Source organism: Zophobas morio, unplaced genomic scaffold (genome assembly GCF_036711695.1).
Source record: "Zophobas morio isolate AGI-343-1 ecotype UQ-CSIRO unplaced genomic scaffold, CSIRO_AGI_Zmor_V1 ptg000108l, whole genome shotgun sequence".
NCBI lineage: Eukaryota > Metazoa > Arthropoda > Insecta > Coleoptera > Tenebrionidae > Zophobas > Zophobas morio.
In genome coordinates, this window is record NW_026972213.1 from 4,867,914 (window position 1) to 4,888,807 (window position 20,894).

The 20,894-nt window shown below is 35.0% G+C and overlaps 1 protein-coding gene, 1 long non-coding RNA gene and 1 pseudogene across 4 annotated transcripts in view; 1 reads left to right on the forward strand and 2 right to left on the reverse strand.

Annotated features, from left to right (window-relative positions):
• Window positions 1–20,894, reverse strand: part of LOC135144600 (uncharacterized) — a 105,130-nt gene that overhangs the window by 40,291 nt on the left and 43,945 nt on the right. The gene's annotated exons all lie outside the window — the stretch shown is intronic.
• Window positions 124–5,802, reverse strand: LOC135144548 (protein cortex-like; annotated as a pseudogene).
• On the forward strand, window positions 13,859–15,715 carry LOC135144622 (uncharacterized). 3 transcript variants are annotated; one of them, XM_064076659.1, is made up of 3 exons: window positions 13,859–14,233; window positions 14,297–14,785; window positions 14,833–15,715. In XM_064076659.1, exons 1-3 carry the CDS (start codon window positions 14,018–14,020, stop codon window positions 15,274–15,276), a joined length of 1,149 nt encoding a protein of 382 aa, XP_063932729.1. In that variant the 5' UTR covers window positions 13,859–14,017; the 3' UTR covers window positions 15,277–15,715. The 3 variants fall into 3 exon arrangements, with proteins under 3 accessions (XP_063932729.1, XP_063932728.1, XP_063932730.1); XM_064076660.1 differs by having other exon boundaries at window positions 13,862–14,020; window positions 14,070–14,785; XM_064076658.1 differs by having other exon boundaries at window positions 13,861–14,785.

Genomic DNA, 20,894 nt, shown 5'->3' on the forward strand with positions numbered 1-20,894 from the left:
AAATGTAAACAAATAACAAAATATAAAAATCTTCAACACCAAAAGGAACAGATTAAAATGTCTACCTAATGCAAGGATAAAGCAAATTTGAGGGTCTGGAGTTGTCTTGTGTTTGCTTTATTTCTATGGATTACCAAAAAAATTCCATATACATAAATTCTTATCCGCACTTACAGAAGCTGAAACATAAATACCATTTTTTTTTACAAGATTTACTAAAAAATCTGTGCATTACATAATTATGCGAGTATAACATTAAAAATTGTAAAAACTGGTTCTGCAAACTGGAAACATTATTTGATGTTGTGTCTCCAGAAGTTTCAAACAGTCGACATAAAAATCGATGGTTCTTATATGCATTGAATTTTTTGTAACTGATACCTGATACCTAATCTAATGATATTGTTGCTACCTAACTGTCTTCTCCCACTACCCCAGAGAAGATACAATATGGGTGCATCATGAATATGGAGTTCCTCTACAACTGTATCAATATTCGAAAGAACAGTGATAATTCCAGTTCCTGCATGGTTGTCACGTAACAAATAACTGACCTGAAAGACGAATTTGATTTTTGCTTAATAAAGAAAATGAACTTACCACAAGTTCTCCGCTAATGGGATTAAAAGTTAAAACACCTATAGACGAATTTTTTTTTGTAAGAGGTTTTTTCACGAGCAACTTGGGTTTGAATATTTATATTCCATATAGTTACACCTGCTGAAGCTTCATCAGTACAGCCACAAGCAAGCAATGAGCTATTCCCAGGGTTCCATGAGATAGCCTACAAAAAGGGCACAATGTAAACAAAAGCTTCTATCTTGAAAGTTAACTTACTCGAACTATTGATTCGCTTGTAATGGTGAACAGTCGTTCCATGTCTGAAATCTTTTTCAGACATTGAAAAAGATTTCAGACATGGAACGACTGTTCACCATTAAAACATTGCTGTTTTCTGTGATAAAAGATTTATTGCTACAAGCAATATGAATAAGACGGTCATTGTGTGGTTTTCCACACCATTAATGACCGTCTTATTCATACTGCTTGTAGCAAAAATCTTTTATCACAGGAAACAGCAATGTTAATGATTCTGCATTTTGGAAAACAGCAGACTCTTTTTAAAATATTTAATTCGGATGTATAAATACTTAAAATGCCTTTACTACATCCCGCTACTAACATCTTGTTATCTAGCCATTCTAGGCAAAATATTTCGCAGAAATGCAAACAGCAATGGTTTTCATGTATTTGCTACAAACAATCGAAATTTTGGTAAAATAAAAAAGGATTTGAAAAATTAGAATAACAAATGCGTTCTTACTTTATTCTTGAAGATACACCAAATATCGATCGTATTAGGAAATAAACCAACAACAGATTTGCTGCCATCGGGTGCAGATTAAACAGAGTGTTGTATTCTCTTGTATTAGTTGCCGCTCCACAACAACCTGTATCTGGATACCACATGTGCACTTCGTTGTAGCTAGACAATTTTGGCTACTCCAGTCGGTAACATGATGACCTACAATGACTGTTATTTCTTTCAAAACCACAAAAATTTACTACTTAACATAGATGTGAGTCAAATTGTGGCATATCTAGGATCATTTCAGGTGGACGAATGACTGGTTTTCTGCGTAGTTTCACTGGCCACGTTTCATTCCACTGAGTAGAAACACCATTAAATGAATTTTTTTTTGTGGGAAAAGTTAGTTAAAGAGATAATTCTTTGTGCATCTTTTTATCTACGCTTTAGCTTTTTATTTTTAAGACGGTGTTAAAATAAATATATTAAAACTTTGATGCAATTAGTGTATTTTTTTTAACATTATAGTAGGGTTGCAAGTTGCAATAAATACAGCCTTGTCAAATAGTCTGTTAAAAATAGTGCTTTGTTTTTTGGATGAACATTCGACCTTTTTTTTCTCAAAATAAATTACATTGTCTTTCGAAATTGCATTTAGTTGTTGCCTTATTTACACACACTCATATATAATTCTCAGACAGGTTTTATCGCATTGCAGGCCTTAACTATTCTCTCAACCGCCTGTCTAATTAAATATTAACCACTTAGTCGCGATTTCCTCTCTTTGGGAGACTTTGAAACGTGAACGATATTTTGAAATCCCCCAGATTTGTTCCAGGTTCTAGAACAAATCTGCCGTTGTGTTGTGGTAACCCAAACTTCCCGCCTTAAATTGACCTTGAAAAAGTTTGAAGGGCCCGCGAAAAATTCAAAAATTCAAATTTTGGCCTTGGCTGTGATCGTCTAACAAAATGGAAACCTACGTTGTGTGTTTTTTTTTTTTAAATGGCGGGAAGACATTCTTTCATACAAGCGAGCATACACTGCGTATGAGTCGAGAGCGCAAAAAATAACAGACATAATTTTTGGGAGGGGACAAACTAGGAGGAAAGAAGCTGCGAGCGAAGGCGACACGGACTTGCCATCTAGCATTCACTCCTCAGCCCCAAAACCCCCTATCGTATATTCACGGATATATTACATTTCAAAGGAAACACCTTAAAATATGAAAGAAAAGACACTCGCGAACTGACAGACATACACATATGAAAAACGAACAAGCGCAGCATCCTATACATCTGTTTGGAATCAATGCAAATTTTGAATATCACAAATTTAATAAAACAAAGCAAAATCTGAATTAAAGTAATTGGATGCAAATACACAAGTTATTACGGGCGTGTGGCGTCAGATTTTAAAGTTACGGCAGTTAACAGGAGCACAACAAAAGTACCCCTGGGGCGTTCTAGCACAAGCCAAGTTTGGGGCTACCGGTTCGGGCTGGTCTCCTCCGCGACGGTGATTCTATCTATAGGCAAGTCTACCGCTCAGCACCCCTCTATCTAACGAAGAGACGTACATTCAGGGCGTTTCTGTTGAAAACTGTTGGTTGGAATGTCAAGGGCTATAAATAAGCTGACAGCTTCACGTCGTCCAGACCCTTCAAACTGACTCTATACAAAGCCAGAGATGGCGCGACAAATCCCGCTAGCCGCCACTAGGAGCCGCGCCCTGCGCTTCTGCTACGTGTTTCGTTGTTATTTAACATCAGTTCCATTTTTTTTAATGTTCAATTCCTTATGACTCTGATATTAACAACAACTGAACAAGTGTTAAAGTTTCAAAGGAGCAATAAACAACATTTAAATTCGCCATACACTCTTGTGAAATTTTTAAACAGCAAAGAATTCTTATCTGAGATTAAGATTGGACATCGGACAATTTATATGATTGAAGTATTAATCAACAAAATATTTACGTGAACAAAAATCTAGCAAAGATTTATAAAAATTCGTCTAAAGAGTTGAGACAGTACTTGCCTCGCTGTTGGAAACGTGACGTAAGATAGCATTTATTCAGCACGGACAGACGGACAGACGGACAGACGGACAGATGGACAGACGGACAGACGAACAGACAGACGGAAACGGGAGACCTATTTCTTCGTCCTCTAGGGGTCATGATAGGTTGAGAAAATGCAAAATTAGAGAGTCGGCCGACGGACTTAATGTGACTCGATCTTGAAATGTGTGGCAATTAGTAACTTTTATGAAATAGAAATATATCTGTGTCCTTGTTATGCTCCGTCTTTTCGACAGCAGGTATTTTTTGCTTCCAGTATGGCGATCCTGTTACTGTCATTTGGCCGTCAATTGCCTTGGTGGTAACACGTCTTCCACGACTGTTTGCTGGTTACCGGTGACACTTTCTCGTTGAATAGGGCTGGAGTTACTTTGGGACTGGAATAGTGTTCTTTCCGGTCCGTTAACTCAATAATTCTAGTACAGTCTGTCGTAACCTCAAATCGTAAACACATCAACCTTTCGTTGACAGATAGCGAAAATTACTAGCCTCGCGCTATCTTTGTTTAACACATAGGTTAGGTTCCTCTCTGTCGAATTCCGACCACAGGCAGTTTGCCGTACTTTCTAAAAGTAATAGTAGATCTAGTGACTTTAGACGGACTCGATTACAATACTTCCTTTGCTTACGCTCGGGAAGTAAAAATCGAAAAATTTACGAATTAATCTGACACCGAACTCGTGTAAATCCGTCAGAGACGAAATCTTATAAAACAGCAAAATAATACCTAAAGTTGCGTCCCAGGCATACTATATTTTAAACCTTTTTATTGCTCTCTAATGTCGCGGAAGACAAAATAAATAGGCAAAAATAGCAGATAGCGCCGGAGGCGTCAACAGAATATGTTCTCGTTTGCGGGCGGTACTCTTGGCCGGGCGTTAGTTTGGTCGTCGGGGAGGATTTTCCGATAATTTACCGATCGCCTTTTATGAAAATTAATCAAACATTTCCTCGGTTTCCGGGTTCGACCACTACGTTCGCGATGCGGATATTTTAGGTGGGTTTTTGGGAGGTTTCCGAAGCGGAACACTTTAATCTGGTTCTTTTGCAGTTAATAATTTTACTTTAAGTTTATTACCGTTCAATATGAACCCGTTCTCTGATTTTTGCGATAGTTTTAGGCATATGTGTAATAGTACTTCATTGCTAACTGGCCTCAAAAGAGTACGAAAACATAACGGCAGAGCAATATATCGGACCTCTCTGTCACTTTGTGGTACTAAACAGTACTGCGCATACACTCGTACTTGCTTAATTTATAGTCGATAGCGTGACTGGATGCGTTTTGACATTTCGTACTTTCGGTTCTATTTTGTGTACATGCGCACAGACCCTCGGTACTCTTATAGACAGAAAACAACATCTTCTGTCTCTCTCTGTCCATGAACACCGTTTCTATGTTACTTCTGAAGAGTTAGCAATATAGTACTATTAGATATATGGTTTTAGGCAACTTCGCACTTCATGCGAGCTTAATGCTTCCACCGTACTTTAGGGCATGTATACTTAGTACTATCAAAGAAGATTAACAAAAATTGAAGAAAAAGCGATGCCTTTGATCTTTTGCTGGTCAGTTTTGGTGACCTTCAGGCATTTTGTTGGGGTGTTGACATAAATAATTTGTTTGACATTTATGTCGGGAAAATTGGTCACACGTAAATTTGTTGCATTTCCCATTTCTCGTTTTCCATTTCTCGTTTCTCATTTCTCATTTAGCACATATCATTTCGAATTTTTAGTTTCTCATTCCGAATTTCCCATTTCTCATTTCTGATGTTTAATTCGCATTTCTAATTTCTCATTCGGGATTTTTGCGTAGGTATATTTATAATTTTTCATTTTGCAATTCTTTCGATAATTCCCAGGATCAAACTGATTTCCAGCACGCTATGCGAGCACATAATTGCGTTATGGACATGTGTCGTCTGCTTAAATATTTTTTACTCATTATCACTCTTTTGCATACTTATACTCATACAGTAAATCTGTTTTGTTCTACCAAAAATATTGTTTCATTTATTGATATAATATATTTATTGCATTACCAAATATTGTATCTCATGTCTCGAAAATTGATTGAAATATTTAAAACTTAAAACCCGTACGACGTTTACAAATTTTTCAAAAGTGTCGCCCACAGTATCGACGAATTTTTTAAATTCAGTTGGTCAGTGTAAAAATCGAAATCGATGTGTTTTTGTGACAATGGTTTTGCTTAATCGGCATCACAGAAGCCCGACAACAAGCAACACTAATTTATTAATTGTGTAATTTACCTAAAAATTGCTGATAATAATATAACAGTGCACACATATAGCCGACTAACACAGTTGTTAAAGTTTATTTATTTCCAGTTCCCTATTTACTTGCCTGAAAGATAAATTTTTGTTGGTTTCCAAGCCTTCGGCCATGTGGATGCAGGTATTTGCCTTATAGACCGTATTTGGTAGATCTTTAAGGTTTAGTTTTATTATGTCATGAGAATTTTTTCCGTCGTAATGTCTATGAAATTGGGAAGCTTGAGATCGAATTAGGTCGCGTAAATCTGACGACTTTGTATCTAGTATATTTAGTGCGTGTTAAGTATGAATTCTGCCACGTTACGGGAACTTGGCTAGGCAGCAATACAATCAAGATAATAACGAAGAGTGCAGCAACATCGTTGAGCGTTTCACTTGTATACAGGGTGACTGCGAAATAAGTGCAAATATTTTAACCACGGCATCCCCCACCCTAGTAGAGCCGAAATATAGAAAAAAGAAATTAAAAATCGAATGGAGCAAAACCCCCATGAACCACCCTCGATACGAAGGCACTGAGCCACCTTGTAAACAGAGTTGGAAAAACGTTTGAATAAAAACGACCTAAACACTTTCAGTTTCAATTAAAAGTAAAACCGACTTTTTGCTGCTTATCATTCGTTCATTCATTTACTCATTCATCGTTAAAGGTCAGTGTGAAAGTTTTTTGGTAATTTTGATTCTGACGGATGTTTGGTCCTTGTCACAACGATTTTACGTTGTTTATTGGAACAGAAATAAGAGCAACTTAGAATGCTACTACCTTTTTACAAGAAATGTTGAAAATGTTGTCCTTGACTAGCAATACAGGCGTCAGAGCGTCGCAAGAGGTTTGTTGATAGGTAAAAAAACACCGGAGTAGCGGGTGTCACTTTCACTTGTTGAAGCTCTTCGATAATTTCTGGACACTGTTGATTTCCACAAACGAACTGTTTCATCCAACTGATACACATTTATCGAAAACCGTCTCTTGAAATCGTACTTGTTGACGACTACGTGGAGTTCCATCGGACAAAAAGTGAGTTACACAAGGTGGACAATCAGCGGGCTCCAAACCCTGTACTTTGTCAACATGGTATGGATGTGGCCGTATTCTTTTAATGTAGGATGCACTACAAGCTGTGAAAATCCAACTTCTTCTTTCTGTCCTATCACAGCCACGATCGTGAGTTTGAGGTTGAAGGTACCATGATCTCGGAGATGCTGTACCACTGATGCACCCATTACCATATCGACACAATCTGCATGGGAAAACTGCACCATAAACCGATTTCACCGACCGCTCGATGCTAACTGGCCCTTTTCGTGTTTTTCACGTTGCGATTAAAAAAGTGCCTGATAAAGTAACTTTTTTGGTTCTTTAACCGACTCGCTCTGTTCCATTCATTGTAGTAATTATGTAGGTCACAAAACAGTCCAGCGGCGCGTACAACAATTTACATTGAATTTCAAATAATTTTTTCTAGACACTGCTACTACTTAGGACCGTGAATTTTACCCAGTGACATAATCATATTGTGAGCTATTCCCCATTTTTTTTTTTTGCATGTATTTCGCAGTCACCTTGTATTTATGCTTAACATCACAATGCCAATTAATTGTGCAAAGTGCAAGAAGTTTGTATCCGATAAAGAAGTGCAGTGTGATTTGTGTAAGTGTTTTTTACACTTTACTGATTGTAATTCAGTTGCTGCTTTGAGTTAAGCTCAAAGATCGGAGAATCAATTTTTACTTTGACACCTGTTCTGATATGAAATCCTGCTTGGCTAAAGTTAATCAGATGGAATCAACAATTAAACGTTTAGAGGATGAAATTATTAATCTGAAATCGCATGTTTCTGATAAGGCGGAAAAAATTTCTACTAATGATAGTAATACCGAAGGTCTCGTTTATAATTCGATCGTCACGGAGATTTTGGATAGACAACGTAGAGAGAATAATGTTATTTTTTTCAAAATCAAGGAATCAGATAAAACAACATTGCAAGAGCAATCTCAAGACGATTTTGAGATTGTTAAAAATTATTTATCGCAAATATCTACCGGCATTGAAACTTCTTCTGTGAAATGTGTACGATTAGGGAAATTTTCAAATTCTAAAAATAGGTCGATTAAAGTTGAACTTAAGTGTAATTCAGATGTAATGTTAGTTCTTCGTAATAAAAAAAAAGTTAACAGATGGAGTCAACATTCAGAGCAATTCAACACCGATGCAACGGGATTACCTCAAGAAATTGCGAGAAAAACTAAACGCAATTCAGGAAAGCGGAGATACTGGCAAAACAATTAGGTTTATAAACAAAGTACCGAAAATTCTTGACGTATCAAAAAACATCCGAAAGGACAAGTAACTCTACAAATTTTTTACCAAAACGTAAGGGGTCTTAGAACCAAAGTAATTGATTTTTATCACGAGACTATTAATCTTAATTATGATGTGATAGTGTTGAGTGAGACGGGTCTTAGTCCTGATATTAAAAGTTCCGAAATTTTTGGGTCAAACTATAATATATCTCGTTATGATAGGGACTCAAGTACTAGTAATAAAGTTCGAGGAGGAGGAGTACTCATCGCAGTTCATTCAAGATATCCATCACTCAACATCAATATGGACAATTCAAGATGCGAGGAAATATTTATCTCCATGTCTGTAGGAAAAAATCAAATTATTTTCGGAGGAGTTTACATTCCACCAGTATCCGATGTAAACGTTTATCTTGACCATATATCTTCCCTTGATAGTGTAAGAGATAGATTCTATTCTGTGTATTCTAGGCGATTATAATATGCCAAATATAGAATGGGTTCATGATAATATTAATTCACCTGCGTTAATACCTATATATAATAATTCTGAACTGTATAACATTGTAGTAGACTTTTTTAATTACCTCGAATTATATCAAGTAAATGACATTCTAAACCATAAGAACAATACGTTGGATCTAGCTCTCTCAAATTATGTAAACGTCAGTGTCCAAAGGGACAGTTATAGTATTGTTCCTGACGTGGATCGACATCATCCCCCTTGTAATGCAAAATTAATTATTCCTTCAGACCTTTGCGAAATCGAATCTCCACCATTATATAAATTTAACTTTAAAAATGCACCTTACGATTCTATTAATGATTATTTAGGTTCCCTAGACTGGAACGCCGTTCTAAGTACAACGCCTGCTCTACTTTTATTAGTAAATCTATGATAAAAAATAACAATTTCCCAACCTGGTTTTCTAAAGCTACAAAAATGCTCGTGAAGAAGAAAAATAAGATGTTTGCTAAATTTAGACACACGCATAAAGCAGAACACGTTACTAAGTTCAAACACCTTCGTTCTCTTGTAAAAAATACATTAAAGGTGACTACGCAACATTAATATCAACAACGGAAGAAAACATTAACGTCAACAGTAATAATTTTTGGAAATTTGTTAAATCAGTTAATAACTCAGTTTCTGTTCCTAATTTTGTAACCTACAATAATGTAAGCTCTAATGATCCCCAGCAAATCTGTAACTTGTTTGCCGATTTTTTTGAGGAGGTTTATGTACAACGTTTCCAAACACCAAGTGATAATACCCGTAATTCGACAACGAATTATTCTGAAATTCTCCAAGTGATTAACAATCTTGAAATCAATTTTGATGCTGTTTTCCAAAAACTTGTATCTTTAAAAAATAATTTCAATCCGGGACCTGATGGAATACTAGCTTACTTTTTGAAAATGTGTAGCCCATCTCTTACTCTACCTATAACAATCCTTTTTAAGCAATCATTAAGGTCGGATTTGTGCCCAGTCCGTTGGAAGTCATCGTTTATCGTACCAATTCACAAATCGGGATCAAAAACTGATGTTAAAAATTATCGTCCAGTTTGTATTATTTCATCATTATGTAAGGTTCTTGAATCCATTATAGCTGATAAACTTCTCGATACTTACTATAATATCCTTTCCACTAAACAGCATGGTTTTATGCCTAAGCGCAGTACACTGACAAATCTCTCAATTTATAGTAATTATATCTCAAACTCATTAGAAAGAGGTTACCAGGTGGACTCCATTTATACGGATTTTAGTAAGGCCTTCAATCGCGTTGATATAAATCTTTTGTTAATCAAACTTAAGCACTATGGTATTGTAGGTAATTTACTTTCATGGATTTCTTCTTACCTAAATGGCAGAACGCAGACCGTTCGTATCAGTGGACTGTTCTCTCATGAAATAAAAACAACATCCGGTGTTCCTCAGGGTAGCCACTTGGGCTTTTTCTGCTTTTCGTTAATGACATAACTCACATTTTTAAGTATTGCCAATTCTTACTGTTTGCCGACGATCTGAAGCTCTACATGGAAGTTCGCTCGGAGCTAGATGTTCTTAAAATTCAATCTGACTTCAACTTGGTGTGATTTGAACAACTTACTAATTAATTATGACAAATGTAAAATTATTACGTTCCATAAATGCAAGAATCCGATAAGCGTCTGATACTGTTTATGTGATAACGAGATATTGAGAGTTGAAACGGTTAAGGATCTTGGTGTAGTGTTTGACAAATCTTATACGTTCGAGTACCACATAGAAAGTATTCTCAATAAAGCTATGAGAATGTGTGGATTTGTTAAACGTCAATGCAAAGATTTTAAAAATATACCGGTCGTAATTAAGTTGTACTGTGCATTTGTGAGATCGTCACTGGAATATTGTAGTCTTGTGTGGGATCTTTATTATTCGTGTTCAAATATGCGGTTAGAGAGAGTGCAAAGGAAGTTTGTCAATTTTTTACTTTTTAAACTCAACATAGACAAAAATTTGTACACCTATGAAGAACGGCTCGAGTTAGTGGGTCTAAAATCATTGGAGTCGCGACGGAAAAATGCCATAGTTGTCTTCGGCTATAAAGTATTTAATAATCTAATTCATTCTCCTGAAATATTAAGTTCGTTTCGAATAAGAGTACCTAACCATCTTATCCGGGATCCTATACTATTTGAAATCGACTCACACCGGAACTACGGAACCCACGGTCCTTTTACTAGAGTGGCACGTGCTTTAAATTCTTTACCATCTGCCATCGACATCTTTAACATTTTATTAAATAGGTTTAAACGGGAGTTTAGGTATTAAGTTGGGTTAAGTAGTCAGAGTGTGTATTTTTGGTTCAATATTTTTTCTAGATATTTGTACGTTATGTATGTAAATAGTTATTTTCAGTTGGATCTTTTGTTAGATGTTGTGTTTTTCAAATTTCTAAAATTGCCTGTATGGTGTAAACTGTTTTTTTTTTGGCAATAAACTAAACTAAACTAAACTAAACTTCGCGAAGTACTACGGCATTCTTTAAAGGTGGTTTTTAGAGTGCGTTGTTTGGGCTATTTTTTAGCGCCCACATTTTCTAGTTAGAGAGTTTATTGCTCATCTGTGTGGTCGGAAATAGTTTTGTTTGTCCCATCATCTCTGAAAATTTATGCGTCTGGATATTTTCTCCCATCTTGGAGCTTTTTAATTTGAACTTGGCGTACTTAATATTACTAATTAGAATGGGCGATTTTACGAGTGCGCGAATTTGGAATTTTATTACAGGAATTTGGTGTTGTCTTCAGGAAAAATGGGATTTTCATTTATTGAATGACTGAAAAAATATACAGCAAGTTTGGGTTTGTAAGGTCGACTTACATTTTAAAAATGACCATTACTCAAAATGGATGTGAGTAAAGTTTTTGAAAGTGGTAAAAATTTTACTAGTGCGTTAAATTATGAAATTCAGTATAAAACTGAGTTAAAAGAGAGAACAAAACACGTTGTTAAATATGCAGCAGAAAATAATATTATATGAGACGAAAAGTATTTTGTTCAAAGTTTATTTTAATATCCAGTAGAGCAACACGTATTTTTAAGTATACTTTAAGAAGAACTCCCTCTGTCCCAAATTAAGTGTCCGATTTGGAAATAAATTTTGGCCCAAAAATAAGTGTGCGATTTGTAAAAAAAAAATTGTCTTTTCTAATAAAGGGAAAAATGTATTTTTTAATAAAAAATTATTATTATCATTATTATTAATATTAATATTATAAATATACAGAGTGTTTCAGAAATAAGTACATTAATTTTAACTAGTGACAGAACTCGTGAAACGGAACAACTTTTTTATATAGCATTTTTTTGAAAACTCAAGTCGAATTTAGTATTAATTTAATTTTTTTTTTCAGTATTTAACATTCTGAACCTTCATCTGTCATTTTGACGATAACTTTTCTTCTATGATAATATGCTATACTTAGAAGCGCCATCATATGAAAATACGATCTTAGAATAGATAAGTTGATGCAGTTCTATTCATTAGTGTATTTCAAGTCACCTACGCTACCAATCCATCACGCCTAGTCACAATAGTATAGATAAATCAATTGATGTCTATACTGTGTCCTGGTTTTAGGATCGTCGACCATATGACTCATACAGATTACACGATAAAATGTACTTACTGATGAGAATTGATTAACCAATGGTCTACATTAAGATGTTTTGTACTTTTTTATTCAATTCGTAGGGTTGTGTCATTATATGAGAATTTTTATTACTGAAGTAGTTATTACTTTCAAACTTTCAAGCTCCTTTACTGGCACACTAGACGGAGGGAGGGTAGATGGTGGAAGGCATACTGAAGACGACCGACAGATAGTTAGTAGACACTTGACGAAATCCACAGACACATATAGAAAAAAAGACGACAGAATACATAAATAGTCAAAGATAACATACATTTTACAGACAGACAATAATATTCTAAAGCACGCTGTTGTCACCATTATGAAAAAAATGGTACCAAAATCAACCGATCTTCTCCAAAGTGTTTGAAAAATTATCTGAGGAAGGCTGTTATAGATATAGCTAAATTATTTCAAATAACATTTTATTTACGACACAATTTTAAAATAATAAAGATTGCAGGAACGGAGTAAGTACCTACGTATCAGAGGGTACTTACGGTCCTACGAAGCGGGACGGTGGTCACCCGTCTTATCAAAGCAGCAAAAAATTATGATTAGGGAGATTATTAGAATGCAACTGGTACGGTGAATAAATCAAGTGAGCAAGTCAGTGTACTCACTCTGTAGACTTCAGCGGTCTTTTTCTTTGTAAAACAAATCGTAAGAAAACCCCACATCGAATGTATACTCTCCAAAGACTCTTCTCCCTTTTTTTTTCTCGTCGCCGAAGCGGCCCGCTCACTGTGGTATATGATGGCTGTGAAAAGTGTCACACCGTCTGAAGACAAGACAAACAAGACCAGATAGACCTAACAGACATGGGGCAAAAAGACCGAACAGGCATGGTACAAGAAGACATGGTATGATATTGCGCATTTGTGTGACGTCATATCACTCTCATGACCGCCAACTTTAAATTGTGGCTTGTTGCATGTTCGTATTATCATTATTGACAAACGATGTCAAATTTTGAACACATTTCATATAAACTGACATTTGAGAGCTTTCGAAGTTGTAAGAAGAGAGAAAATTCATCCACCGGAGTAGCACACCATGTCTTCTTGTACCATGCGAGCAGGTAAACAGACAGATCAGACAGTCAGACGGGAGAAAAAGACCGACCAGATAGATAGGCACACGTAACAGAGAGCACCGTGAAGTCGACATTATTGTTTTGAAAAAGAGATTATATTAATCTCAAATCTGCCTGTTTATCGAACAGGTCAGGCCCACCAGAAGCGTCAACTGACACGAGAGCAAGGTTACATTTGGATCATCAGCTGTTTATACGTGGACCTTGCCACTTCGTAGCTGACTGCATAAGTGGAAAAGGCTTTTGACAGTTAACTGAAGTTAGTGCTTTGGAATGTCCCTTCATCACAAGCTCCATTTTATCAAATGACATTTTCAGAACTGAAAATACGAATATAATTTAAGTCCTTGGTAAATGTTAAAAAATCTTGTTTTCATTTTGTTTGTACATCATTTTCTAGTGTCCAAAGTTTGATCAAAAAAGTATTATATTTAAAACTGCTATCACCACAATGTGTTTTTGTTAAACTTGTCAGTAGAATTATCGTCATCCTTTATTTTATTTTCATTAATGCTTTTATTAGTATGGAAACATCATATCTTAAAAAATTAACCATTAATTTCCTTATCAAGACAGACAATACCATTCGTTTTAGTTTAATAGCAGTATAAATTTCAACTTTGCTTATAAATATCCAGTTTACGTCAAACTCGAGGTCAAGGTATTTGGAAACAAAAAAACCATGCATTTTGGTTATTTGTTTTAGATTTCTGCACGCTTCACAGTTGTTAAAAGAATATTTACAATGGCAAGTGAAATAAAGTCTGTGTTGAAAGATATTCTAACAATAAACATAGATGACTATTCTCTTGAAGGGTTAGAAAGTCCCGAAAAAGGTGACGGCTACATGAGTGACATATTATTTATTACCTTAACGCCACCCAGAAGCAAACAATCTAAAAAGTACGAATTGGTTTGGAAGTGTGGTAAAAAAAGCAAAGTGTTACGGGCAACGACTCCCGTAAGGCAAACATTTATGACGGAAATATTCTTTTACGATAAAATAATCCCCACATTTACACAGTTTCAACTAGAAAAAGGGATTCGTGATGCTTTCAACAGTGTTCCAAAGTGTTACGGAACATTTATTGCTGAGGAGATGGAAGTAATTGTTCTCAAAAATTTGAAAAGGAGCGGCTATAACTTATGGGATAAGAAAAAGCCGTTAACGAAAAAACACATCGAGTTAATACTAGAAGAATATGCAAAATTGCATTCCGTTTCAGTTGCTATGAGTGAGCAAGATCCAGAAAAATTTGCAGAATTAAGGGAGGGTTTGGGCGAAACGTTGAAAGAGTTTACCAAAGCAAACGACATGAATGCACTTTTTGGTACAAATATAATAGAACTATATGATTTACTTAAAGGTGATCTGGATGAACGTACGTTAGAAACGTGGAAAGGTTTATATGATCAAACGTATTTCATTCTCGATGGGATGGTAGACAAAAAGGAGGGATTAAAAGTGGTTGTCCATGGTGACTCCTGGTGCAACAATTTCATGTTTAAATATGTAAGCTAAAAACGAAGTATATAACCATTTCTTATTTTTGATTGTAGAATGACGACGAAACTTCACCAGTGAATGTTGTTATGTTTGACTGGCAAATTTCAACAGTTTCATCACCAATTTTTGATCTGTCGTATCTTATTTTTGCTGGCATATCAAATGAAGATGTAGAATGTATTAACGATCTTTTAAATCGTTATTATGAGCAACTAAAATTCTACTCGAGTCGGCTCGGTACAAGTTTGGATAAGTTGTATACAAAGGAGCAGTTTCTAGGTGAATGGAAAAAATATTCCAAGTATGGTATCATTTTTGCGTGTTTGGTACACAAAATATGCGTCACTGAAAAAGATGAAGTTATTGATGTAGCTAATGCTGCTGATGGTGGCAAAGATTTTTCTAACGCGTTTTGTTATGATGTTAAAAATAAAACTGCTTTTAAAAATAGGTCAAGACATGTTGTAAAGTACGTAGTAGAAAATCAGTTAGTTTAATTAAGTGCAGAATATAGATGAGTAATAATATTGCTGTAATAAACATGGGTGTTTGCACAAAGTTACTACATTTTATTGAACCTTGATTGTAATAAAGAGATTCTGGAGACAGTCCCTATTTGTCAAAATACATAAAACTTTTTTTATATTTAACAACTCAAAGTTCAATGTTATCATTTTGACTAAAACGTTTATGCCATAATCTTTGCCATTTCGATTGAAAAACCACTTGTTAATCGTAAATTTGGCAACGTTTGTATTCAGACAATTTTCTAACTACAAACCGTTGTCAATCAACCGGAAGCTGTTACCAATTGCTAAATTTTAAGCAAAATCAACAGGTGGTGTTTCAATAGAAATGACAAAGATAATACCTAAACTAATCTGATTATGATTGTATTAAGTACCTCTCATATATTAATTACATAAATTAAAGTTTTTTCGTGTTTTTTTTGTCTTCTCTCCACTCCAATCCAGCTACACTTTCGATTGATAATTCTTTCTGCATTTTTTCTTTTTCTTTTAGCTTCACATATTTCTGTGTAAGAAGATGTAAATTCTCTCCCCACACAGTCGGTGTAACAATCATTTTTTTGGTTGATATTAGTCGTTAGTAGTTATTCCACTAAATTGTGGTAAATAATTTCACCTTTGTACCAAGATTGCTTAATATTTTTTGTCCTCGACCTGAACATTTATGTGTCTTGCTTTCATCGACATTCTCATACTTGTTTTATTTTGGTAATTTCAACACTTGCATATCCTCCTTGTTATAAGATTTTTCCTTGTTTTCCCCACATTTCACTCTCTGTTTTTTGCTGCGTCCAGCGACAAATATTCCTTCAAACACCATTCCTCATTTGTCTGCATCTGTCCCTATCTGTTTCAGTTTCAATTCCTTCCTTAGTGTCATGTCACAGTTTCTCGATTTATTGCTAGCATTCGTTGTATGTACTTTACTGATTTTTTTTCTGTCTTCCCTATACTCCTTTGAAAACCGTGACTTTTGGTTTTTGCATTCGTATGTGTTTCCAGGCAACCGATGTTCTTTTTGTAGTGTTCCAGCGATTGCTAACTCTATTTTTGATACTTGTACATTGATTACCTTCTTTTTGCCAGTACCTACTAAGCAAGAAAACTTACTACCCACTGTTTTTTCATGAGTATGCTGTTTCTATAGCGTTAATAAAAAATTCTTATTTATTTACCTATAAACTCTCCAAACTTGTTCTATAACTTTTTTTTTATTTGTTCTTTGTATCTGTTCTGCCTCCTTTTTTTACAATATCACATTTTATAAATTATTTTCCGTCTTTGTAGTATATTTACTTGTGTTGTGTCTGTAAATAAAAATAAGAAATCACAAAGTTCCTTGATGGCAACTTATTCTGATTAACCCTTGTCTGGAGAGACTGTGTTTGGTTCTTATTCGTTGAAAATAAATAAGTGGACTGTATTTTTACTTTGTTTTATTCCTTCGATGGTGACATTGCAACGATCCGACTTACACTAATAATGTCCACACAAAAATGACATGATAGGGGGGAAATAGTCCGTCCAAACCCCGCCGCCAGAGGTGGTGCGAACCGCACTTCAGACGGCGGCCGCCATACAAGGTTGAGGGTCCGCACACGTGCAACTGCCTTACAAAGACACCGCCAACACGTGGAGGCCGCACCGACAAAATATAAAAAATGTCTTAAGGTGGTATCACTCAGAATTGTCACACAACAGTTGAGCATAAATAACTCTTCACGTAGTCCAAACACTCTCTAGTGTTCTCTAGTCACTTTTCAAATATCTTAACGACTGCTACTGCTATCGTTGTTCCGTGCGTGTAGGAGGTATAATGTTGTCGCTCTTTCAAAATGACCGCATCAAATAACGGTAGACGCTTAGCGAGGTTTTAATGAAAATTGGTCTGGACCACTGGAAGAGGGTGGAGCGTTGTGCATGCTGCATCCGAAATTCCGCGTGAATCACAAATGCAACCTTTCACAGTTTTTATGATAACGCTGAATTTTGTAATTTAATCTATAGGTAATATTGCAAATGAAACCCTTGCTATGGAACAGAAGTAGTATAATAAATAATATAAACATTTTGTGTACCCCAGTTATAATAAAACAATGAGTATTAAATTACAATTATAATATATCTATCAAAACATTAATTTTATAATTTAATTTCTTAAATTATGCATTTTTTTGTAATTTAAGTGAATTCGATCGATAAAAGTACCTAACAGAATAATTAACAAAAACAACTATTACAATAAATTATTTAAAAATACAGAGTACATACATCACTAATTGCAAGTGTCACATTTCCTAGACACCGAAAACAGAAAAGAACAACAATAAAACATTTATTACTCAGAAAAGTCTAAGTAATAAGTGAATATACTTATATAAAACTGTTAGAACAGTATTTATTTAAACTTTGGTCTAAACTTGTTTAGACAGAACATACCGCGCTCTTGAAGCAAAGTATAACATATTTAGCTTTGTTGAAAAAGTGTAAAGATTTGATTTTGCATATCCTAAATCATGAAACGTTGAGAAAACAAAATTAGAAATTCGTGCGATGGACCCTATTACAATACTTTCCTAGCTTATGCTTGAGAAGAAAGAAACAACAATAACTGTAACAAACAATACATAATTCAGACATAAAATTTAGGATAAAGAATTTCTTATTCTCTCTGCCTCCAAATATAAAAAGTTAACTTTTATGGTCATCCTTAATTAATTCCTTTAGATAAAAATTGAAAAAAAAATCTTTTAATTTCTGATGCATTTTTTCTTTATAAAATGTTTCGTCTCTGGAAATTTCTTCGTATAAAACTCCTTTCGGTGTCCAAAAAACAAAGAAGCAACTTTTTTTATTAGAAACATAGAGTTGTCCTTGAACTTGATAAAAGTAGCTATGATTGCGTTTGAGTTTGAATTTATTATTTACTATTGTTGCAAAGTCTACTTTTTTTTGATTAATGGCTTCTTCAGGAGTGAGAAATCTGGCTGCATAAGGGCATTTTATCTCTAAAAGTGTATTTTCACCAATTATGCCATCTGGAGAGGCACCTAAATAATTGTCGGTTGGATGAATATATAATCCACATGGACGAATTTTTTCTTTTAAAATAGATTCCATGTCCCGTCGAGCTATTACTTCATTATCTACTCCATATCTGGTACTCGTATTGCCTCTAAATCCTGTCAAAATGGACCTACTAACTTTTAAACAATCTGTCTGAGGCCGAAGTTTACATATCCGACCGAATGCAGAAGCTGTAAGACGGATTCGTCTTTCTTCATGCCACAATGTGCAGCTTGATTGTTCCTTGGTAGAAGCTTCAAACTGATTAATTTCTTCTATAGTTTTGCATAATCTATGTATATAACGTTGTTTTAATTCATCTGAGATCTCCGTGTCCATTATGTGAGGATCCAATCCATAATCTGCATCCGCAGTTGCTTTATCTAGAGATCTTTTTGCGTTTCTTTTCTCTCGGTTATAAAGAAGACGTTTTCGACATAAAACTGCTTTTCGTTTATCCACAAACCTTTTTGTGTGCACTCCAGGACTTCTGTGTGTTATGGCTTGGTGAATCTTTGAAAGATATTCACCTTGCGAATTCCACGAATAACCAGCTGCAAAACACCTTAGACTGTATCCTCCTCTTCTCGTGAAATCAACTCTTTTACCTCCAATAAATTTTGCTAAGACAGAGTTATAATTTTCGAAAGCATTGTTTGTCATGTTTTTCAAAAGGCTGCTGCTGTTATTAACCAATCTGTTTAAGTGGATTATAATCTCATTATATAAGCCACATTGTTCCAACTCCGGGATAAAATTTTTTTCTTTGTCTTTGGAACCATTACAAAAGTATGTATCGCATTGTTCATGATTACCAAAGACATGGTGAATACTATTCAGAATATCTTTTTTCAAAAATGCATTCTGCTCTTCTGACGTATTTTCATTAGTAGATCTCCTGTATTTAATTGCACAACAGATAGCTAGTCTCAGCCTTTCAATATTATTTTTCAACATTTGCCTTAACAACATTGGGATTTGGCAACCTTTGGAACTAAACCGTTTTTGGTGTAGAACTCGTAACTGACTGACGAAGTTCCTTAACAAGTGGTTGGAACATTCTATTTTCTTTACTGGAAACGGACCATATGGTCGTTCTTTCACAATTTTGGAATAAACACTACTGTCACCGTCAGCCACCAAAAATCCATATTTTAGACCATGCATTGTCATACTTTGTTTGAAACCTTCAAGTATAATGTCACTTTCCATAGAAGTGGAAGATCCGTTCCAGTTTTTAAAACAAAGATGATTTTTGTTTGTTCCATTGTGACATGTCGTACAGTATTTATTTCTTATCCCTAAAAATAATAATTTTCCTGTTCGTTGTCCAACAATACATGCTGCACCCGATTTTGAATTATAGTTGCTACGATAAGAACGCTTAGCCCATGATCCATCCGCTACAACCGTAATGACGGGTACTCCAGTATCATCTATTTCTCCAGCTTCTTTTGCCAAAAAACTTTCTTCTTGTCCTGCCTGAAGCATTGAATTCCAGCATTCCTCTTGGAAAATTTCTTGGAAATTTTCTTCTAATTTCCGAAATTTGTTGTACGACATGCACGGAATATTTAAAGTGCTAGAAAATTCTTGCAACTGTGAGTATCCACAACCGGTATTAATTGTTCCCAGCACTGCACTACCGTTCGTATTCATTTTGCCATCGGGTTTATCACTATAAACACAGTGACGTTGAGCACACATTTTACATTTCAACTCAAACGTCGACACAAACCCATCCCTAATTTCTTTGATGACTTCTATATCATTTGCACCACAAGAAAAAAGATCCAGATGTGGAAAAGTGAATAACTGCTGAAAAAAAAATTGTATATCAACAATTCTTTTCCCATCGAGAATATTTCTGAAATTAAATAAGTGTGAGACAATGTAGTAAAGTCTAATGATTAGTCTAATTACTTTTTGTTCATGGTGGTGTCGTTTTCTATTTCCATAGAGTCACTTGCGTTAGTTTCGATTTCAGTTTTCGAACGATCCTCACAATAAGTCTCGTCGTCTATGCTTTTCCTGGAAAAACCATGGGTAAATTTACCTTGCTGACTACTGTACTAGTGTTTAATAGTTTATAAATATAATTACTTGTTCTGTATGGTGCTGTTGTTTCCAATTTCCATAAAATCACCAACGTTACTTTCAATTTCGTTGCCAATGTCACTGGTTCCGCTTGGTATACTTATTCTAAACATGAAATGGAAAATTTGTAACAAAAAATTACGCAATGTTGGCAAGATTTGATACCTTTCAGCAGTTATTTTCAACTCATTTCTTATACCTCTCCGTTTGTCCCATCTGTTGACAAAAATGTAGTGTTATTTGATGTCACTGTTTTTTTATTTATTTTTTTTTTCAAATTTTAAAACTTACCTGTGTTGTGCAATAATTCGTTTACTTTTTCGTTTTGTTGATAAATTTAATTTTCTCCTGTTAGCCATTCCACGGCACTAAAGTATCTAAATGTTCTTAAAAATGTAACACACAATGAACACTATCAGCTA

Coding starts and splice junctions, on each gene's coding strand:
- LOC135144622 (XM_064076658.1), top strand. CDS start 14,018: ATGGCAAGTGAAATAAAGTCTGTGTTGAAAGATATTCTAACAATAAAC. Junction 14,786..14,832: donor ACAATTTCATGTTTAAATAT/GTAAGCTAAAAA, acceptor TTTTGATTGTAG/AATGACGACGAAACTTCACC.